Genomic DNA, 24,503 nt, shown 5'->3' with positions numbered 1-24,503 from the left:
ACGAGGGCTAGTAGAAATCCTTGGGTAATAGAAGAAATATTAAATTCAATTGATGAAAGGAGAAAATATAAAAATGCAGTAAATGAAGCAGGCAAAAAGGAATACAAATGTCTCAAAAATGAGAGCGACAGGAAGTGCAAAATGGCTAAGCAGGGATGGCTAGAGGACAAATGTAAGGATGTAGAGGCTTGTCTCACTAAGGGTAAGATAGATACTGCCTACAGGAAAATTAAAGAGACCTTTGGAGAGAAGAGAACCACTTGTATGAATATCAAGAGCTCAGATGGCAACCCAGTTCTAAGCAAAGAAGGGAAAGCAGAAAGGTGGAAGGAGTATATAGAGGGTTTATACAAGGGCGATGTACTTGAGGACAATGTTATGGAAATGGAAGAGGGTGTAGATGAAATGGGAGATACGATACTGCGTGAAGAGTTTGACAGAGCACTGAAAGACCTGAGTGCACAACTAACATTATTACGTTTTATGTAAGTTTACGAGTATCAGAAGGAACACCCTCATGTTCCCCAGAGTTCCTCCAAACTACAACAGAACAGAAATTAGATTACTGGTGTGTCACGAACACCTGGCATTTACGATTGGAAGGGGGGGAATGTTGTCGATGTGATAAAGTTATATACAAACCTACGTAATAAATATATACTCTTAAAATGTGAATTGTTATTATGTGTGATATTAATGCGCATAATGATTATGTATAAAATATTGTGTGTTCGATCAGAGGATGGTGATGTGTAGTGTTTCGAGAATTTCCATGTAAATTCTAGAACCACTCGGCCTTCTACCGTCTCAAACACATAAGTGTGAGATAGCCTATCTACTGCGCATCGCCTGTCTGTGTGTGCAGGTCCAAAGTGTGTAGTGAGAAGACCGTAGACATGGCAGTCGAACGGCACCGACAAGTACTTGTCGGTTGCGCCAAGGACGTTGTAATGAAAGAACACAGCAGCCCCAAGGAACCTCTGTGTTATTTGGTGCTGTTTTATAACTTTGACTTCTGTGTTGAGAGAAGAAAAAAAAAAAAAAAAAAAAACAGTGGAGTTGAAAAATGATTTTTAGTAACTTTCAACACAGGCGTGCTAGAGGCAAGACTGGTTTGTGATTTCCGCAGTTGTTAAACCAACGCTTTAGTAAATGTATCTTAATTGTGTCTAATGTGAGGCGACACGGGCGACTTACAAGAAGTAAAATATTTATGTGAGAAATGACAATTTGTTCTTTATGAAAGTTGAAATATACCGACAGTGAACTAAAAGTATTCTTAGAGTACCTACTTATTTCACGAGTAAAGAGAGTGTCTTATATATTCCTTTAACTAGCATCATTCTTCAGCGAAGTAGTTTATAGAGATTTGAGAAGCCGGCTATCTAGAGAAGATCGGCAGCGCATTCCCAAATAAGACGACTGGTGTAACAGAATGAGGGAAAGTTGCAATCCAACTTCATACATTGTTGTTGTCAAAAACATTGGAATACAAAAATCCCCATACAAAATATTTACATACAGTGTATTGTTGTTGTTGTAGTCTTCAGTCGTGAGACTGGTTTGATGCAGCTCTCCATGCTACTCTGTCCTGTGCAAGCTGCTTCATCTCCCAGTACCTACCACAACCTACATCCTTCTGAATCTGCTTAGTGTATTCATCTCTTGGTCTACCTCTACGATTTTTACCCTCCACGCTGCCCTCCTATACTAAATTGGTGATCCCTTGATGCCTCAGAACATGTCCTACCAACCGATCCCTTCTTCTAGTCAAGTTGTGCCACAAACTTCTCTTCTCCCCAATCCTATTCAGTACTTCCTCATTAGTTATGTGATCTACCCATCTAATCTTCAGCATTCTTCTGTAGCACCACATCTCGAAAGCTTCTATTCTCTTCTTGTCTAAACTATTTATCGTCCACGTTTCACTTCCATACATGGCTACACTCCATACAAATACTTTCAGAAATGACTTCCTGACATTTAAATCTATACTCGATGTTAACAAATTTTTCTTCTTCAGAAACGCTTTCCTTGCCATTGCCAGTCTACATTTTATATCCTCTCTACTTTGACCATCATCAACTATTTTGCTCCCCAAATAGCAAAACTCCTTTACTACTTTAAGTGTCTCATTTCCTAATCTAATTCCCTCAGCATCACCCGATTTAATTCGACTACATTCCATTACCATCGTTTTGCTTTTGTTGATGTTCATCTTATACCCTCCTTTCAAGACACTATCCATTCTGTTCAACTGCTCTTCCAAGTCCTTTGCTGTCTCTGACAGAATTACAATGTCATCGGCGAACCTCAAAGTTTTTATTTCTTCTCCATGGATTTTAATACCTACACCAAATTTTTCTTTTGTTTCCTTCACTGCTTGCTCAATATACAGATTGAATAACATCGGGGGTGCTAGAAACAAAGGTTTGCCTTTCCTTAATCTAGCTTCTAAGATAAGTCGTAGGGTCAGTATTGCCTCACGTGTTCCAATATTTCTACGGAATCCAAACTGATCTTCCCCAAGGTCGGCTTCTACTAGTTTTTCCATTTGTCGGTAAAGAATTCGCGTTAGTATTTTGCAGATGTGACTTATTAAACTGATAGTTTGGTAATTTTCACATCTGTCAACACCTGCTTTCTTTGGGATTGGAATTATTATATTCTCCTTGAAGTCTGATGTTAATTTAAAGAGTTAAGTTTTAATTGTAATTTCTGTAAATTTAACTTCAAACAATGTGTAGTTTCAGTACCTATTACTGTGAGGATATATAAGGGCCCAAATTTTGATCCCAAGACAGTCAGTCCACAGACAAGTTTCAGACGAGAAACCTGTGTTGGTTAGAACAACAACAATGCTTCAACTTAACTATGAAATAAGTCTTACACTATTAGGCCATCTGTAAAAACAATGACAGTGCCTGCTCTCCATATGTACCTTTCTATTCTTCAAGAACAGTGAACTTTGTGGTTGGGATTTTACTGCTTGTAGATGCTCAATAGTAGTGCACTATTGTAGCAGTATGTGGAGGTTTTCCTGCAACCTATTAATGAGGCTTATCGAAAGTTAAACAACAGTGCACTGGCCATATTAAAAGTGTATATTGGGGGGGGGGGGGGGGGGGGTTAAAAGTGAAAGTAAACAACTGTGAAACGCCAAATGTGCACACGTCAGCTACATCATTTACAGTAGACAGTACTGCACTCCACCCCCTATTTTTTTCGGCCAGTATGTTGAGACCGAGGACAATTAACGAAGAAATAAAGCAGGGATTGTCATCACGAGCTGGTTGGATCATTATAAAAAACATAGTAATCGCTTATTTCAGAGTGTAAGTGGAAAGAGTGAGGCTGTAGATATAGAAAGTGGAAATCACTGGAAGAAACGATTCCTACAGGGTTACAAGCCAGGGTAATTTCTAATGCAGATGAAACTGGTGTTTTTTTAAATTTACATATTCTGTTATGGGAGAAAAATATCATGAAAGTAAAAAAAGTGAAGAATGAATTACAGCGCTACTGTCTGTAAATGGCGACATAAAAAGGCTACCTACGAATACAACAGTAATCCTGCATGACACCAGGCATCTGGTAAAGATTTCTCAGACATTTAAATGTTACGATGGAAGCAATGGGTAGGAAAATAGTGAGTATTATTAACCTAAGCCCTGAACATCGCAAGAAAACACTGTATCTGAGGAGTGTAAATGTTGTGTTCCTTTCACTGAACTATGCATCACCTTCAGCCTGTGTCAGAATGCTCTATCTTAAAGCCAAACATGATGTAGCAGCTGTCCTGAAGTCAATTCCATTCATTCAGGCAGTGATGAGACTCTACATTCTACAGCTATGCATATGCTTGTTGCCAGCTGGAATTGTGAAACACAACATATTGTGTTACTGCACATGGTTTTGCAAATGCTGACTGTGGTACATCAGCTGCAATGGAAGTTTTGCAGCTGCTGGGCAAGGAATTTATACACTCCTGGAAATTGAAATAAGAACACCGTGAATTCATTGTCCCAGGAAGGGGAAACTTTATTGACACATTCCTGGGGTCAGATACATCACATGATCACACTGACAGAACCACAGGCACATAGACACAGGCAACAGAGCATGCACAATGTCGGCACTAGTACAGTGTATATCCACCTTTAGCAGCAATGCAGGCTGCTATTCTCCCATGGAGACGATCGTAGAGATGCTGGATGTAGTCCTATGGAACGGCTTGCCATGCCATTTCCACCTGGCGCCTCAGTTGGACCAGCGTTCGTGCTGGACGTGCAGACCGCGTGAGACGACGCTTCATCCAGTCCCAAACATGCTCAATGGGGGACAGATCCGGAGATCTTGCTGGCCAGGGTAGTTGACTTACACCTTCTAGAGCACGTTGGGTGGCACGGGATACATGCGGACGTGCATTGTCCTGTTGGAACAGCAAGTTCCCTTGCTGGTCTAGGAATGGTAGAACGATGGGTTCGATGACGGTTTGGATGTACCGTGCACTATTCAGTGTCCCCTCGACCATCACCAGTGGTGTACGGCCAGTGTAGGAGATCGCTCCCCACACCATGATGCCGGGTGTTGGTCCTGTTTGCCTCGGTCATATGCAGTCCTGATTGTGGCGCTCACCTGCACGGCGCCAAACACGCATACGACCATCATTGGCACCAAGGCAGAAGCGACTCTCATCGCTGAAGACGACACGTCTCCATTCGTCCCTCCATTCACGCCTGTCGCGACACCACTGGAGGCGGGCTGCACGATGTTGGGGCGTGAGCGGAAGACGGCCTAACGGTGTGTGGGACCGTAGCCCAGCTTCATGGAGACGGTTGCGAATGGTCCTCGCCGATACCCCAGGAGCAACAGTGTCCCTAATTTGCTGGGAAGTGGCGGTGCGGTCCCCTACGGCACTGCGTAGGATCCTACGGTCATGGCGTGCATCCGTGCGTCGCTGCGGTCCGGTCCCAGGTCGACGGGCACGTGCACCTTCCGCCGACCACTGGCGACAACATCGATGTACTGTGGAGACCTCACGCCCCACGTGTTGAGCAATTCGGCGGTACGTCCACCCGGCCTCCAGCATGCCCACTATACGCCCTCGCTCAAAGTCCGTCAACTGCACATACGGTTCACGACCACGCTGTTGCGGCATGCTACCAGTGTTAAAGACTGCGATGGAGCTCCGTATGCCACGGCAAACTGGCTGACACTGACGGCGGCGGTGCACAAATGCTGCGCAGCTAACGCCATTCGACGGCCAACACCGCAGTTCCTGGTGTGTCCGCTGTGCCGTGCGTGTGATCATTGCTTGTACAGCCCTCTCGCAGTGTCCGGAGCAAGTATGGTGGGTCTGACACACCGGTGTCAATGTGTTCTTTTTTCCATTTCCAGGAGTGTATCTTCCTTCAGGAACTACTTTTCCTTGTTTAACATAGACAAGTCAATTCTAACAAACATTAAGCAACTGGAGTGACAACTTCTGTCACTATAATATGCAGGAAGGACCAAACGAACAATTCTTCCTGTTTCTGTCTTTAAAAAAGTGTGTGTTTTTTGTATTTAAAATTTCAGATTATTCGTGAGTTTATACACAGAAGTGCCAAAGAAACTGGTATAGGCATGCATATTCAAATACAGAGATATGCAAACAAGCAAAATATGCCACTGTCGTCGGCAATCCTATATATAGACAAGTGTCTGGCGCAGTTGTTAGATATGTTACTGCTTTTAAAATGGAAGATTATCAAGTTTGAACATGGTGTTATAGTTGGTGCACAAGTGATGGGACACAGCTTCTCAGAGGCAGCGATGAAGTGGAGATTTTTCCATACAACCATTTCAAGAGTGTACTGTGAATATGAGGAATCCGGTAAAACATCAAATCTCTGACATCGCTGTGGCCAGAAACAGATCCTGTAAGAATGGAACCAACAACGGCCGAAGAGAATTGTTCAACATGACAGACGTGCAACCCTTCGGCAAATTGCTACTGCAGATTTCAATGCTGGGCATCAACAAGTGTCAGCGTGTTAACCATTTAACAATACATCATCAATATGGGCTTTTGGAGCTTAAGGCCCACTCACGTACCCTTGACGACTGCACAACATAAAGCTTTACGCCTCACTGGGCCTGTCAACACCGACACTCGACTGCTGATGACTGGAAAAATGTTGCCTGGTTGGACGAGTCTCATTTCAAATTTTGTCGAGCGGATAGATGTGTGCATGTATGGAGACATGCTTCACGAATCCATGGACCCTGCGTGTCAACAGGGAACTGTTCAAGCTGGTGGAGGCTCTGTAATGCTGTGGGGCACGTGCAGTTGGAGTGACAAGGGACATCTGATACGGCTGACAGGTCGTCTAGATACTGACAGGTGACACGTATGTAAGCATCCTGTCTGATCACCAGCATCCATTCATTGCCACTGTGCATTCTGACAGACTTGGGCAATTCTAGCAGGAAAATGTGACACCCCACTTGTCCAGAATTGCTACAGAGTGGCTCCAGAACACTCTTCTGAGTTTAAACACTTCTGCTCGCCACCAAACTCCCCAGCCATGAACATTATTGAGCATATCTAGGATGCCTTGCAACACGCTGTTCTGAAGAATCTCCACCCAGTCATACTCTTACGGATTAATGGTGTCAATTCTCTCCAGCACTACTTTGGACATTAGTTGAGTCCATGCCACATCATGTTGCGGCACTTCTGCATGCTCGCGGGGGCCCTACACGATATTAGACAGGTGCACCAGTTTTTTTGGCTCTTCAGTGTAGTTAAACAGCTCTTACAACATCTTAACAAGTGGGAAATATAATTCTGGGTCACTCCTTCCATGTATCTAGGCTAAAACTCCATTTAAGGACTGTGTGTGTGTGTGTGTGTGTGTGTGTGTGTGTGTGTGTGTGTGTGTGGGGGGGGGGGGGGGAGACATGTTTACTAATTTCTGCGTGCGCACATTAGTACTTAGTTAACCCTTTTAGTGCCAAATACGATCTGATCGTGATCCACATTTTCGGCGAAAAATGCCAGTAACGATCTGATCGTGATGCCTTTCTCACTCATTTTTTCCGCTCTTGAAGGCAAAGTTGTTAGTATTTCCTAGCCAAGACGCAGGAGGAAGGTCGAAGGCACAGCATATCGATCTTCTTTTCGATTGTCAGTGCGATATTTTGAGTAAAATAAACTTCTCTGGTGGTGTTTATTTACCAACTATTTCGCGGCAGCATGGCGTCGCCAAGTAAGAAGTTGCGGTTCGATACAAGTGATTTAGACAATAATATGATAAGTAGTGGAAGTGAAGATGAATTTGCAGGATTTGCAGAATGTGAATCAGATTATGAGATGTCAGGTGGAGAAGAGGACTCGTCGTTTTCTTCAAGTGACGATTGTGCGTCAGCAAATGACGACGACGACGACCAAACACAACTAAATTGCAGTGCAAATACTTTTGTTGAAGTAATGGATGAGGCATCCGATAATCCACCTCCTCCAAGCTTTGTGTATGCAGACGTACCAGGCCCTAAACATATACCAGCAAACGCCACACCAATTGATTTTTTCAATTTGTTCTTCTCACTGCAGCTTTTTACGATTATGGTGACAGAGACTAACAGATACGCTCGCCAGGTGATTCAGTCAACGCATTTATCGCCAAATTCGAGAATCAAACAGAAATGAGGGCTTTTGTAGCAGTAATTTTGAATATGGGACTGATAAAAAAAACCGACGATTTTTAGTTATTGGTCAACTGATGCAAACCTGTTGACACCGTGGTTTTCACAAATGTTTTCATGTAACAGGTTTCAGTTGTTGCTGCGGTTTTTCCATTTTGTAGACAACTCGAAACTTCACCCTCCTGGTCACCCATTATATGATCCAACAGCCAAGTTTCAAGTGTTGGTGGATATTGCCAACAATGCTTTCCGTCGCTACTACACTCCACACCAGCAACTGAGTGTCGATGAAAGTCTTGTTGGGACAAAGGTGCACTCACAGCTAATCCAGTACCTTCCCAATAAACATCATCACAGATGGGGAGTCAAATTTTGGATGCTGTGTGATTCAGTCGTAAATTACTGCCTAGGGTTTTATGCATACCGTGGTGCAAAAAGTGATGATGACAAAAACGAAATAAAAGAGAATGGCCTGGGATATGTAGTCATCATGAAACTACTAGCTCTTGGGAGCTACATGCAAAAAGGTTACCATGTGTTTTGCGATAACTTTTTTACATCTATTCCTCTGGCAGGAAAGCTGTATTCAGTTGGCACTTATCTAACGGGAACAATTAGAAGAAACAGAAAATTCCTGCCACGTGGTCTTCTGTCGAATTATGCTGTAGGTCAGCTAAAGTTTTTCAAGAAATCTTTTATACTTCTCTGTGGCTTCAGACAGAAGAAATCACAGAGAAATCCAGTCCTCCTTGTGAGTACATCATCGTCTGCTACATCATCAGAAAAGACAATTCGCAATAGACAGTCGGTCAAGAAACCGGATGTTATTTTTGAATATAATAAGTATATGGGTGGCATTGACTCATCTGATATGATGGCATACTGCTATTTAGATGAGAGAAGGACTGTCAAGATGTGGAAGAAGGTAGTGTTCAGCATAATTGCCAGGATGTTGCTGAATGCATATGTTTTGTATAAGGAAAGCCTAAACCCCAGCGACAAACCACTGACACGGCTGAAGTTTAACAGCATAGTCATTTGCAAACTTTCTAAACAGTGGTTTCAGGCAAGGACTGCAACCACAAGTGCAATAGATATAAATGTACCTGCTCCAACAGTATATGGTGTAGAGACTCTTCCAGGGAGAAAGGAACGCTACTGTAGTGTTTGTTCTACGAAGGATAAGAAGCGGCATTCACGAACAGTATGTGTTTGTTGCAAGAAAGGACTGCATCCTTCATGTGTTGGTCAGCATGTGTGCAAGTAGTTGTCATAACTGCAACTTCACATTTGTCAGTGATTTATGACTGAAGAACTGAGAACACGTTCAGAGCAAAACAATTTTTTTTGTAATGTTATGTTCTTTTTGATTTTTTCCTTAGTGAAATAAAAAAATTTTGTATTCCTTTATGGTGTTTTTGTTAAGGAAACTACAGAAATTCTATATATACCTGAAATTTTTGAGTATCATCATTTGATGGGTCTCAGAGTAAACTGAAATCAAAGTTTTAATTTTTTTCGATAAACCCCATCATGAAAATATTTTTTTTCTCTGAAAATATGTTCTTTGATAATGTGTATTGCACATATTACTGTAGCCAGCAGCATTCCCTAAAAATTAAAAAAAAATTACATTCCTTTATGCATTAGTTTCGATTTTATTGCAAGTATGGCAGAGGTCTGCATTTTACTGTAAAATCGCATGGCACTTTTAACATGATCGTTTGAGAAAATGTCTGGCACTAAAAGGGTTAAAGCTGCTTTACTACAGGGTAGTGGATGATCCTGAGTGGGTATGTTGACTGTTTTCTTGTGACACTATTTCTGCGGTAGCTAGGAGGATTGTTATTTCTCTGCTATGTTTGATTAGTTTAAATGATGTTTGGGTGCTGGTGTTTGGTTGTTTATTATGTGTTTCTTTTCTGTGAATGCCCATTGAATCTCGAAATTTTCTTGTAGTGTCACGAAATGTTTTTTGTTGCTGAATCTGATTACTTTCATATCCAACAAACAGAATTTGGAATATCAGAAATCTGACATATACCAACTCAAGTGCAACAGCTGGGATGCTTTATACTTAGGACAGACCAGCAGGCAATTTGAAAAAAAAAAAAAAAAAAAAAAAAAAAAAAAAATTGGAAGTATGATACCAGCCACTCAACATTTCCACCAACCACAATAGAAGCAAATATGAATGTAGTACTGACTAAGCAACAAAAAACATCACCTGACACTGTAAGAAAACTTCCAAACTCGATAGCCAATCACAGAAAGAATGACATGCTAAACGACCAAACAATCATCAGTTATTTAAATAAAACAAGTTGTTTTTGTTGTGGTCTTCAGTCGAAAGACTGGTTTGATTTAGCTTTCCATGCTGGTCTATCTTGTACAAGCCTCTTCATCTCCAAATAACTATTGCAACCTACATCCTTCTGCTTACTGCATTCACCTAATGGTCTCCCTCTATGATCCCACCCCCCGTTTCACTCCAATGCTACACTGGTGATCCCTTGATGTCTCACAATGTGTCCTTATCAATAGATCTCAACTTCTAGTCATGTTGTGCCACAAATTTCTTTCTCCCCAATTCTACTCAGTAGCTTTTCTTTAGTTAGATGATCTATCCATTTAAAATTCAACATACTTCCGTAGCACATTTCAAAAGCCTCTAGTCTTTCCTTGTCTAAACTGTTTATTGTCCATGTTTCATTTCATACAGACCTACACTCCATACACATCAGTTATTTTGCTGCTCAAATAGCAAAACTGGTTTACTACATTAAGTGTCTCATTTCCTAATCTAACTCCCTCAGTAACACCTGAAACATATAGCAGATAAATAAAACTCCATCTAGCCACCAAAAAGACAGTATCACCCAAAATAGTCAGCATACCCACTCAGGAGCCCCCCCCCCCCTCCCACTATTGCAGTAAAGTACCTAAAACAATGTAATAATGTGTACGCACTGAAGTTAGAACATGAATCTCACATATACACCCACACCAAAATATTGAAACCTATGTACATGTGCACTCTCTCTCTCTCTCCCCAACCACAGATAACAAGACAAATGATAATCACATAAAGCAACAGAAAAACCAACTACATGTGGTGTACATGCCTCCACACAACATGAAAATGTATGTATATCCAGTGTCAGTGAAGTGCAATCTTTTAGAAATATGTGGGAGACCATTAGGAATGCAGTATGAAAAAGTACATTGTGAGTATTAATCGTAATTTAGAACTGTTTCATTGTAGTAATGTAAAACACAGGCACTGCTTACAGTACCGACAAACAGATTTGTAAGAAAAACCAAATTTTTGTGTGACTGCTGAAGATGTTTTGAAATAAAGCAAAAATTGTTTTGTCTAAATAAGACTTATTACCGTCTCAAAAGATGGAATATAACATATATTACTTGAATAGCAAAAATACTTTTTGCTGATTTTTGTGTATGCATGTTTCCACTTTTAATTCAGATGACAGTATTATGTAAACAATCAACAGATAAATTATTCATTTGCATCTGTTGTGATGTAGACTCTGATAATCAATACAAGTGCCATAGCTTTCTTTTGAAATCATTGTCATAATGAACTTTAAACAGGACCACAGTGAGTTATATAGCGAATTGTTCTAGATAGACTTTAAACAAGTAGTCACCGTCTTTGATTGTAACACACTACATGAGCAAGTGGGTCAGATCAATTACACAATACATGGCTTCATCAAACTGGAAGGAGAAAGCTGCTGTCCATTTATACATTTTGTTACATCTCAGTGCACAGCAGAAATTGTTGCCAATAGGCAATAGTGCAACAACCATCCCTGCTTCTGCCTGCCTGGTCCTAGCCATCTATGTCGGACTACTACAGCATACTTCCTTGTAGGTATAGACAATATTTACCTTGAGAGAATCTGATGAGATTGAAAGTACAGGCTTCTTATTGGCTCGGCTTGTCTTACTTGCACCCCAACGCCTTTTTCGAGAAATGCTGCCTGCTGCTGCTTCTGCTGCATCTGCTGGGTGAAATCATAAAATTTTGTTGGAAAAATATAATTAAAAGATAACACATCGCATTTCTGACTAAAAAATGATGCCATCAAGAATAAAAGGACCAATTAAATTCATTCCATTAGAGTGACTCACCATTTCAAGAAAGTAGAAATAAAGATTAATAATAAATGTTTACATAATGAGATCTGGAATTACAAATCCATCCCATCATGAATAAGGTTGAAAAATAGAAACCACAAAGGATAATTGAAAGAAAGATCACGATCTAGAATAAGAAATATTATATTTTACAGTATTTTATGAAACATATGGTAGAAAAGCTATTTAAACTGAACTGCTAATTTCCACCATTGTTCTACATCATTTAAATATGTTACACACAAACAACACAGACTATGTGAGTTTTACAAATCATGCAGGAGAGGTGGTGAATATGGGGTAAGGCTGTGTGCGAGGGGAGCAGCATAATGAAATCTACATCATGAAGGCTAAGATTAAGTATGACAATGAACACCACAAACTGAAAACCCCACATTGCAACAACTGTTCGGCTGTCAGACAGGCACTGCATTTGGTCTTCACAGTCTACCCTTTTTTCCCCAACATTTAATCAATGCATTGTAGCTCAAACTGTATTTTACTTCCTGAATACGAGGTCAAATGAAAAACAAATTTCTTCAGTTTCTGCTGTTGCTTCATTCATTTATAATACTGTTCTTGTATTTGTTTACATTTCACATTACATGGAACTTGATGATGACCAATGCATTTATCAATCATACACACACAACCAAATATGAAACATATCATAAAACAATGGACACTGGAACGTAAATGCCTGTACGAATGTTTTGTAATTATATAATGTTTGGGAGTACATAGCAGGTCTTACTTTAAAAGGAGTGCATGATTGGTGCACTGGAATGTGGCAAGACACACGATGCAAAAACACTAATAAATTCAAATCAACATCAGTGAAACTTGGATGAATAATTGTACAAAAGCACATTTGTTTCACATTTAAATTTATCCGGTATTTGGAACTTTTATAGTGTTTTGAAATGTAGCTTTAAGTAAATGGATAATGTATCAAGTAAGGCTTTAAGTAAATGGATAATGTATCAAGTAAGAAGTACAATATTCTGAAAACGGAGATGCTGAGTTGCAGATAGGCACAACAAAAAGACTCACAAAATAAGCTTTCGGCATGGCTTCAGAGACTGCAGTCATGTGTGTGTGTGTGTGTGTGTGTGTGTGTGTGTGTGTGAGGCCTTGTTGCCACAAGCTTATTTTGTGACTATCTGCAACTCAGCATCTCCACTGTATTGTGGGTAGCAATTATCCTCTTCAGAATATTGTTACATTCCATCCTGGATTTTACACAGTAAGAAATACAAATACGTAAATGCTATCGTTTTTAAAACACATGACCAATTCAGGAAAGATCGAAATATTTTTGCAAAATAATAGTTACTAAAAAGAGAACAGCTTCAAAACAGTTTCAAAATGTAGAAAATATCAACAATTAAGTAGAACATATTGACAATTAAACTCTAAATGTTGTAGTTCTTGCTTGTTTTGCTGGTACACCCACTCACCTTTATTTGAGACCAGCTTCTCATTCTCCTGAAACAAAATTAAAAAGATGTATTTATAATAAAAGCATTGAATGGCTTCAACTCAAAACATCAGCTGAAGTGGTACTGAGGGAACAAGTAACACTTTGATTACCTTATTATCCTTGCAATCTGTTGCAATATCAGTTTTGGCACGGGAAACGGTTCCTGTGTCCCCTTCAATTCTTGAAACAGATTTTTCTGAACTGCAAATAATAACAACAATAATAGTAGTTATATAAAATGAAATGTGTGATGAGACTGGATAACAAATAGAGATACTTCACATGCAGACACCCTCACAGAGAAATATCCAGAAGCGCACCACATGGTACGCCTGTAATAAAGGTCAAACAAACAATTAATTGCCACAAAGCAGATGATGTCCTACTTCTCTATAGCAGCTAAAGTACGATATTGGAAAACCATACAAAGCATCATATTCTATTATTAGTTTATGCAATACACCATTTCTTGCACACGGCGGGGAAAAAACTGACTAGGCATGAACCATTTCCTTCCCCTTTTTAATGTTTCTGAATTTACCTTGCAGTTTTACTTAGTACAATAGATACTGAATCAAATATGGAGCAAATGTTGCATTCATAAAAGAGTAGTAGTTCTTCCTGCATCTACAACTACTCAGCAATTTATATTTAAGTGTCTGGCAGTGTGTTCACAAAACCATTTTCAGATTATTTATTGACTGCTCCACTCTTGAATAGTGTAGGCAATTGAGGGTTCACATGTCATCAAAATCTCAACAGATATTACGTATCAATCAAATGATACTGTTGTGGCCTGAACTTCGGATAGACCTTTGCAAGTGAACATCGTTTATGTGGGGTGGTTCCCGACGGATTAATCAAGGCAGTTAGGTAGATGTAGTATTTCTTAATTTCTGAAAAGCATTTGACTCAGATCATAAGGGGTGTCAAGTGAAATTTGTGACTGGATTGAGGACTTTTTGGTAGGGAGAACACAACATGTTATCTTCGATGGAGAGTCATCAAGAGATGTAGAAATACTTCGGGTGTGCCCCAGGGAAATGTGTTCGGACCCTTGCCTTGTGGTGCATTAATGATCTCACAGATGTTGTTAATAGTAAAATCAGGGTTTTTGCAGATGATGCAGTTATCTATAATGAAGTACTATCTGAAAGAAGCTGCAATCAGAACTCTAAGATAAGGTTTCACCAAGTGGAGCAAAGATTGGCAACTTCGTTTAATTGTCCAGAAATGTAACTGTGCACATCATCAAACAAATGAGCACAGAATACTATGACTACAGTATCAATGAGCCACTGTTGGAATTGGCCACCTCGTTCAGATATGTGGATGTAACAACATTGTAGGGATATGAAAGGGAATGATCACATAGGCTCAGTTGTAGGTAAGGCAGGTGGTGCACTTCCGCTTACTGCTGGAATAATGGGGAAGTGCAATCAGTGTATAAAGAAGATTGCTTACAAATCACTCATGCGACCAGTTCTGAAATACTGCTCAAGTGTGTGGGACCCTTACCGAATAAGACTAACAGGGGATACTGAACATATACAGAATGGTCACAGGTTCTTTTGATCCATGGCAGTGTGTCACAAAGATATTGAAGAAACTGAACTGGAAGGCTCTTGACGATAAATATAAACTATCCCGAGAAAGTCCATTAACATAGTTTCATGAAGTGGCTTTAAATGATGATTCTAAGAATATACTACAATCCCCTATGTATTGCTTACATAAGCAACATGACAATAAAATTACAATAATTACTGCACGCACAGAGGCATTCAAACAATCATCATTCCTGCACTCCAAACGTAAACCCTAATAACTGGTACAATGGGACTTACCCTCTGCCTTGCACCTAACGGTGGTTTGCAGAGTACGGACGAATACGTATATTCGGCAGCCGGGCACTACAACAGTGCTGGTGCAGTACCCTATAATGCGGCATTCTGCTGCTGTAGGTTGACTGGGCTGCTATGTTGTGTAGCACAACATGGGGTTCTAACAGCTGAGTGCACGATGGGAGCCTACACATATGGTTGTAGAGGGTAGGAATGCTTCCAGCTCACCAATAAAAGCATTCCTTTGACGTTGTGCATTTGACTGGTCCAGTCTCTGTTGATTTTACAGCTAAGCTACTCCAGCCTCAACGAGCAGTGTCAGTGACTGGGTGGAACAGATCTGTGAGTCTCCAACCAGCGCCGACAATTCTGGACTTCATATAGGATCTGCTGAGGCAAGATTGTCCACCAAATGCACATCGTAAAGACTGGTTAGATGCCATAGGAGGGGGAATATTCATTGCAGTCAACAAAAATATTGTCTCTATAGAGGTTGAAATTGATTCTAACTGTTAAGATATCTGTTCATGAATAACTGACCTAGAATGACTTAAGTTAATCATTTTTATCGGCCAACTCTATTTAAAAAATGTCTAATTAAAATACGTTCAGCCCTCTGAATTTCCAGTTATTGTAGTATTTTATTCCTTAATTTACCTTTAATTTTGATGTTACTCCCTGTACAGATTGATATCGTTATATGTTACTAACTATTGCCACTGTATATAATACTTACATCACCCTTTCTGTTATAGATTTCACACACTGTTATCATTGTTGTCCTCACACAGGGGCCTGAAGATGGTGTAATGTAGTGTTGAAAGTGGTTCAAGTAAAATGACAACAGGAAATTTAGACCACTGAAGCTGTTCTGACATTCTATATTGAACAGCCAATGTCAAGCAAGCAACCTTCTGCATAAAGATGGACTTGCAGAGACATTCAAAGAAAGTTATGTTCAGTAGTGCAGAAATGCCCTGATCATGCAATATTTGTTGGAATTGACATTAACCTACCAGGTATGCAACAACAAAAGCAATCAACTATTGATAAAATCATTTAATTGGGCGGATAAAAAAAATCTACTCACCAAGCATCGGCAGAACACACACACACATAACACTGTTGTGACTGACAAGTAGATCTGTTATCTATCCAATTAAATAATTTTATGAAGTATAGACTGGGATGTCCATGGATTCACTGCAGGTGGTATGGCCAGACAGTCTTGTGAAGTAGTTCTAAACATGTTTCCCAAAAATGTCTTTAGCAGTAAATTCTATAGCCCACGCAAAACTGAAATAATTCAGACCTTACAGCCAGACAGACCTGACCTTACCGACTGTGTCACCATAGACACATGATTAGTGATCATGATATTGTGATGATGCTTACTAAAGTTAATAAATCTGCCACTAAAGCTAGGACAGTACTTATGCTGGAAAGAGCAGATAAGGAATAGTTAGCATCCTACTTAGACAGAGAATAGATATCATTTAGTTCCACGATAGTGAATGTACAAGAATTAATGGCAAATTTAAATTGATTGTAAATTGCACTCTGGAGAAGTATGAGCCAAGTAAGTGGGTGAAGGGTGGAAAAGACCCACCATGGTTTAGTAATAAAATTGAGTAAGCACAGTGTTTTGCAGTCTCAGGTAAAAAAAGAATGTGTAAATGTCAAAAGGCAGAAGTTGGTACAAATTTTTGAATCTGGAAAAAGATCAATGTGCAAACCAAACAACTTTCACTGTCGTACCTTTGTGAAGTGTTTAGCCAAGAACCTGAGAAAATTCTGGTCCTATATGAAATCACTAAGCCATTTGAAGGTTTCTGTCCAGTAACTCGTCATCCATTCTGGTGTGGGAATGGACAACAGCAAAAAGAAAACTGAAGTTTTAATCTGACGTTTGAAAAATCATTCACATAGAAGGATCATACAAACATACCATCATTTGACCATTGCACAGTCTCAAATATGGAGAACAAGTACTCTATGGCATTGGTCCCTTACTTAGCTCGCATTTGTAATGAATCTCTTACCCAGCATAAAGTCCCGAGTGACTGGAAAAAAAGTGCAGGTGACTTCTATACAGAAGGGTAAAAGAATGGACCCGCAAAATTACAGGCTCATATCTTTTAGATCAGTATGTTCCAGAATTCTTCAACATACTCTAAGTCCAAAAATAATAAATTTTCTTGAGACATCTAAGCTTCTGTCCACAAATTAGCATGTAAACCAAACATCCCCTTTTCTTGCACAATATCTTGCAAACCAAGGATGAAGGACAATAGGCAGATTCCATATTCCTAGACACCTGAAAAGCATTTGACACGATGCCCATCTGCAGACACTTAATGCGTATTGAGCATACGAACTAAGATCCAAGATGTGCTAGTGGTTTGAAAACTTCTCAAGTAACAGAAGGATATGATGTCCACGATGGCGAGTATTCAGCAGAGAAAAACAGTATGTTCAAGAATGTCCCAGGAAAGTGGGATAGACCACTCTTATTCTCCATGTACATAAATGATCTGACATATAGGATGAGCAGCAATCTGTGATTGTCTGCTGATGATGATGTAACATATGGGTAAAGTATCGCCACTGAGTGACTGTAGTAGGGTACAGGATAACTGACAGAATTTCTATTTGGTATGATGAAGGGCAGATTAGTCTAAATGTAGAAAATGTAAGCTAACACAGGTGAGTAGAAAAAAGAATCCTGTAATGGAAGAATACAGCATTACTGATGTGATGCTTCATGCTATCTTTTTATTGGGAGAATTTAAGGATAGTGTAGATCATTTGTACAGGAGACCACATATGGAACATTTGTGAGACCCATTCTTGAGAATCGCTGATGTGTTCGGGATCCCCACCAGGCCACTTTAAAGGAAGATATCAAAGCAATTGAGAATAATGCTGTAACATTTGTTATCGGTAGGTTTGATCAACACATGAGCATTAAGGAGATGCTTAACGAACTCAATTGCGAATCCTTGGAGGAAACACAAGCTTTCTTTTGTGAAACACAGTTGAGAAAGTCTAGAGAACAGGGATTTGCCACTGACTGCAGAACAATTCTACTGCTGCCGATGAACATTTGGCATGTTGACAGTCATTTTTCCCTCGCTCCATTTGTGAGTGGAATAGGAAAGAAAAGACTGGTGGTGGTATGTGGTACTATACAGTGGCTAGTGGAATATGTACATATACACAGATCAGCCTCTGGAGTCCCATGTGCAACATGGGTTGTGCCTACAATTTTCTTCCAGCTGTTGTGGATTGTGGCCTACACCAGCCATTGGCATTGTGAGGTGAGAGTCAACACGCTACATCGTTGACAAGTATGTACAATGACATCATCTGTTGCCTCAGATTTCCGCTGCTTGGGATTTCAACGCACTGCGTACTAACCATGATCAGCATATGAGCTGCATTTGTCAAAGTATTGTGTGGGAGGCATCGAATAATGAATAATGTTCCTGTCGAAAAAGAATTCTTGACCCCAGACTTGTCATTGCGCTGGAAAACCAATACCAGAGTTTCCTGTACATGCAACTCTACAGTCAGAACTGGCCACCCCACAACATTGGTTTTACTTTGCTTACAATAGGGTTGGGCAAACGCTGTCAAATTTCTCAGATTGAAGAGCTGGATGTATAGTTCAAGTGATGAAAGGGGATTTAGTGGTTTTGGAGAGCACAATAAGGAAAAAGATGGTTGTTTATAGGTGTTGGCTTTGTAGTTTGTTGGCCACAATGATCCTTTTCCTTGCCACAATGGCTTATGGTGCAACAGTGTCATGCTACAGGACCAAGGCTGGTGTAGGCCTGTGGCCTCCGGCGACTGATTGAAATATGCAGGTGCCCCACGTTTTAACTCGGGACTTCCCAGATACTGGCCGAAGTGTCAGGCAAAGGAATGTGCCAAAGGAATGCTGCTACTGGACAAGTAGGGACTATTTATATTCCCCTGACCAGATGTGTGGTAGACTCCCATCACATGTCTGGCTGTGGAAATGATGGATTGTTCTACAGCATATAGCAACTTAGTCAACCACTGGCAGTAGAATGTTGCATTACAGGGTACTGCACCACCATTAATGCCATGCCCAAGAACAGTATTAGATCTGTGGCTGGCCCACATCTTCCTAACCCAGTTGTGAAGACTCACGTAAAGCTCAGACCAAAACAATGCCAATAACAAACTTCCGGTTAGCAGAGGAAGAGTCAGGTTGGTTGGTTGGCTGGAGGGATGTAGGAAGTCTTCACGGGAGTATTGCTTCTGTCCTTTCCGGCCTGCCAGTTGTGTAGCTGATAACTTCGCCCCATGAGGTGAAAGTCCGATGGCTTCTTGCACAGCTGGATGAAGGGATGGTGATGCTACCATGACACTAGGCGATTTCACAACCTCAGAGCAGAATTTGAGGTCATGTCTGCATGGCCATGTCCTTCATGAAGTGAGATGTAGCAAGAACAGACAGTAGAATGCAGGGTTTGCGACTAGCCAATAACTTGCGGCGATTGGGTATGGCACTTTTTCCTTTACCCGAATTTCCCGGATAGCCCGCTCAATCAAGATACACGGAACAATTTCGAGAGGAGGCAGGAGTCGCCATTGCAGTTGATACAGGGGTGAGAAGGAGGCCGACAATCGCCCTCATGCACATCCATACCACGGGTAACACATTTCACCAGGTGTCGACAAGACACTAGTGTGGTTGAAACGATGACACTGGTTGCAGTGCATGGGGTTCGGAATGTATGGTTGGACTGTGATAACTTCATAGCCTGCTTTGATCTTGGATGGAAACACCACTCTATCAAAGATGAGCAAAAGAGTGCGTGTGGGCACTAAGGAGGCATCTACCTTTTTCACCACCCGATGGACGGCAATAACACGCCGATAGGAGAGGTATGTTTGGAATTCGGCGTCTGTAAGACTGTCGAGCAGCCTAGTGTAAATAACACCTCGGGAAGAGCTCAAAATTCTATGGGTCTTGGCGCAAACGCGGCAGCTGAGGAGAAGTAAAGAGGTAAACAGTTGTGCTCGAGTAGTAGCCTCCAAAAGCAAAGCGTCATTCTGTAAACGAGAGCATGATTTCATAGGGACGGCAATTGCAACAACACCTTTCTGAATAATAAACGGATTTACTGTTGCGAAGGACTGACAGTCTTCAGTACTTGAAACCACAAAGAACCGTGGTGCAGCTGGAAGGGTCTTTGAAACATTAGCCTCATTCTGTTTACATTTCATAGATATTAATTGTGAAGACAATTGGTTCATGGCAAGAAAATGCCCCACGATTGCATTGTCTCCAATGGTGTGCTCCTTCCAACTGGAGGCCCCCTTCACAAGGGGGTGCACCCATCGTAGGTCACTCTTCACGTCTCAGGTCACAACCCCCAAACACCTGACTGACGGACCAATCGGCAATTTGGGAAGGTAGCAGCTCAGGCAATCACCCCTCTCTGGGCCTGGCCTGTACTAGGGGCTATGTGCGAACCGTACCTGTCAATGCAGTGCTGGGAATTACGCCTTACCCAGTCACCTGTCAGACACATGGGCCTGCGTTCAGGAGTGCAGCACAGGGAAGAAGAAGAAGAAGAAGAAGAAGAAGAAGAAGAAAATGAGGAGCCTCAAATGCCGAAGCGGAGGAAGGATATGAGAAGGTGAATGAAGAAAGGAAAAGGGCACGAGAAAAAAAAGTGGAGAGACTGTTCTTATGTTAGCAACGGACAATGTGGAACATTCCCAATAACACCCCAGACATGTTCCCCAAGGGAGGCGAAAAAGAATAGCAAGAGGATACACATGCAATGCAGAAGGGAAAAGATGCTGCAAAGGCTGGGGCCTCGTGGTGGTAGCCAAGAACCAAAGAGTAACGAGCCCCCTGGGGGGAGGTGTGGTAACAGGGATGTGGTGTCAACTGTGGTGAGCAGGGATCCAGGAGGTAAAGGGGTTGGGGTTGTGGAGTGTAAATGACAAAATGTCATTGGTACTTTGATGTTGGCAGTTAGATTGTAGATGTTGGAGAGCCCTGTCTGATGGCTCCATCTGCATCTCTGTCCACATTAAACCCACCTACCACTAAGAGTACCTGCATTTTGACAGCTGTTATCCCTGTCACACCAAAAACTCCTTCCCACAAAGCCTGGCCATGCGGGGATGGAGTATCTGCAGTGACAAGAACTCCCTTGCCCAGCAATCTGAGGGTCTCACCAAGGGCTTCAAAGACAGTTACTATCCCCCAGACCTAGTCCGCAAACAAATCTCCCATGCCATTTTCCCTTAAATTCCTAATCCTCCCCTTACCCACAAGAACCAGACATAAAAGAGTGACCCACCTTCCTCACCCAGTACCACCCATGACTTGAACAACTTAACCACATCCATCGCCATGCCTTTTGAGTACTTATCGTCATGCCCTGAAATGAGGGACATCCTACCTGAGATCCTTACCACCCCTCCTAAAGTGGTGTTCTGTTGCCCACCTAACCTCCTAAACACTCTAGTCTATCTCTATACCACATTCGCTCCCAGCCCCATGTCACAAGAATCATATCCCTGTGGAAGACCTAACTGGAAGACCTGCCAGCCCACCAACCTAACACTTCCTATTCCAGTCCTGCCACAGGTTTATCCTACACCATCAGGGGCTGAGCCACCCATGAAAGCAGCCATGTCGTTTACCAGGTCTGCTGCAATCACTGCACAGCTTTTTATATTGGCATGATTAATAACCAGCTGTCCACCAGGAAGAACGAGCACTGCCAATCTGTAGCCATGAGCAACGTAGACCACCCTGTGGCACAACATGCATCTGAACATAATATACTGGATTTCAATGGCTGCTTCACTACCTGAGCCATCTGTATCCTCTGTGCAGGTGGGGGTTATCCTTACAACACATTCTCTGCTGCCGCATTAATCCCGGCCTCAACATACGGTCCCCATACCCTCCAGCCAGCAGTTTCCATCCCTTCTGTCATGTCACTTCCTCCCCACTCTTGTCTCCAACCTCTTTGTTTGTTGCCCTCTGCATCTTTACCCTGCTCCTTTCCTTTTCCCCCCACCTCCCAGCACACAAAATTCTGAAGCTTTGCCTGTTGGCATTCTAGCCCCTGCACACACCACCAGACAGTGTTCCTCTTTCCTCCCAACTCATACACTACTATCCCTTCCCATTCCCTGCCCCTTCCAGATTGCTGCTTCCATCCCATACAACAGTTGCATTTGGCCCGAGCTGCAGGAACTGGCAACCTTGTACATGAGCTGTGCTTGCTTGTGTGTCTGAATGGTGGGTGCTTCTCTTTTGCTGATGAGGGCTGTGGTTGTAAGTTTTGTTTAAGCGTCTTTTAATTGTGCCTGTCTGCAAGTTTGCAAACATGTCACCCTTATGGTAGGTAGCAATCTATCTTCTCCTACATTGTTAACGAGACCTCTAAACGTGAAATGAGCGACAATAACTTAAACAGCTTAAAATAAATCAGAAAACAGTATAATCACATCTGTTCCCAAATTGACTGGTGATGGTAAACTTACAATGATCTCCTTAAAATAATTCTTTCGTAACGTTGACCCGGACTGCGAGGTTCTTGTGAGTCACTTTCCCTTCTGCGACTCTTCTGTGATGGCTCTGGACTACGGCTTTTCCTGTTCAACTTTACAGGCCTTTGGTTCTCGTGTGAATCAGGGCTGTGGCTTCTGGTGTCTTTACTGGCTGCACTGTAGCTGTTCGTATCTCTACTTGTCCGACACAATTTTATTCTCTTTGGTTTCACTTTCACCTCTTCTGTTTTCGGTTGATCAGATGAGCCACTCTCATTTTTTGCAGATGAATTACCTGCCTCATGGAGCTTCTCCACATGCTTATCAGTCTTCTGTGAGTTTTTCTCATGCACCGAGTCGGTTTCCTTGGCAGAATCGTCTGCCTCAGGCTGCTGTTTATCAGATGATGAGACAGTTTCCTTAAGAAGAGCATTTTTTTCATCAGACAATTCCATTTTCACTCCTTCTGATGAGTCACGTCCACCCTCCTCCCTATTTGACTGAAAATCTGCCGAATCACTGCTGCTGCGTCTCCTTGGAACAGCACTTTCCTTGGAAGGTGTCTCTGAAGACGCTCGTGATGCACTACTGTCATCTTTGATTGCATCTTGTTGTACAGTACTTTCATCTGATGTTTCTCTGTCACTTTCTAACTTCAAACTGCTTTGCACTGCAGAACTGTCATCACCTAGAAGTTCCAATACCTTTTCTTTAGTCATGCCCTCAGAAATATCTTTCCGAGAGTTGTTGTCGCAGTCTGTTTCTGACTTATCACACGAAGAATCATTGCACATATCTGCAATCTTTTCTTCTATAGTTTTTTCTTTTTTTACTACCTCAGAATTTAATCCAACAGATAGTTTCTCTTCAGCAGGATCTTCCTGCTCTGATCTATTGTCCACGGAATTTCTTCTACCCTGTTCACTAGAGTTCTCATTCAATTTAACTTCACTCCCCTTTGCTTCTGACACATTACTTCCCTGAGCACAGTCTGAAGCCACTCTATCCCTTTTACTAACTGTCACTTCAGTCCCATTGTCAGATTCACTTTCAGTTCTTCCTCTCTGTTCTTCACTCTCAACTGCAGAACTGGCTGCAATTTCGTCACATGTTGCTCTGTCTGCAGCAGGTTCTCCATCCTCACAGCCACTGGCAGTAGACCTTCTACGTATCCTGCAAAAAAAAATTTACAATCATAGCACAGAACCTGGCAAAAATTAGATATGTGTAAAACTTTCAATCCTAAATTTATTACAATAAAAGTGCATAGGTGCATGTGACTTCATAAAAAGTGGCAGTGGCAGAAATTAGAATTGTTATAGTCAGTTTATGCACGAATCAACTGTATTACACAGTGTGCAGTACTGTTCACAAAAGTAAATAATACATGTAATTGCGAGTGTCACTGACAGAGTTATCTCTCTCTGCCATTCAGCTCGCATCCTCCAAGAACATGAGAAAATCTGCTCTGTGCCATTCTTAGGATTTTACTCATGGAAAAGGCACTTGAAATTGTGAGGTGGAGTAACAAGTAGAACAATAATAAGAAATAGCTGAATATCACAAAACTGTGTGTAATAATTCTGAAGTTTAGAGACATAGTTGACAATCTGATAACTGCAAGAAGAAACTAAGATTAGGGTTTAACATCCCACTGACAACTAGGTCATTAGATATGGATGCGAGATAGCACAATTCGGACTGAATCCTATCTTCAGGAATATTTTTTGTTTTACTGCATTAATTTATTTCACAAAATGAAC

General features: G+C 41.4%; 1 protein-coding gene across 4 annotated transcripts in view; it reads right to left on the bottom strand.

The window, feature by feature from the left end:
• The window catches only part of LOC124595960 (apoptotic chromatin condensation inducer in the nucleus-like), a 102,340-nt gene that overhangs the window by 54,569 nt on the left and 23,268 nt on the right, over positions 1-24,503 (bottom strand). For 3 of the 4 annotated variants that reach the window (XR_006978266.1, XM_047134892.1, XM_047134891.1), the window contains 4 exons: positions 22,735-23,913; positions 13,450-13,540; positions 13,317-13,344; positions 11,608-11,723 (listed from right to left, as the gene is read on the bottom strand). Coding sequence is in view for 3 of the 4 variants with exons in the window: in XM_047134892.1 (XP_046990848.1) it covers positions 11,608-11,723; positions 13,317-13,344; positions 13,450-13,540; positions 22,735-23,913 (1,414 nt within the window). In the remaining variant the exon portion in view is untranslated. The remainder of the gene's footprint in view (positions 1-11,607; positions 11,724-13,316; positions 13,345-13,449; positions 13,541-22,734; positions 23,914-24,503) is intronic. The other variant, XM_047134893.1, reaches the window with a different exon arrangement.

The sequence above is a fragment of the Schistocerca americana genome, chromosome 2, assembly GCF_021461395.2.
Source record: "Schistocerca americana isolate TAMUIC-IGC-003095 chromosome 2, iqSchAmer2.1, whole genome shotgun sequence".
In the NCBI taxonomy this organism is placed as follows: Eukaryota; Metazoa; Arthropoda; class Insecta; order Orthoptera; family Acrididae; genus Schistocerca; species Schistocerca americana.
Note: the sequence above shows the minus strand (reverse complement) of the source record. Positions and strands in the feature narration are given on the sequence as shown.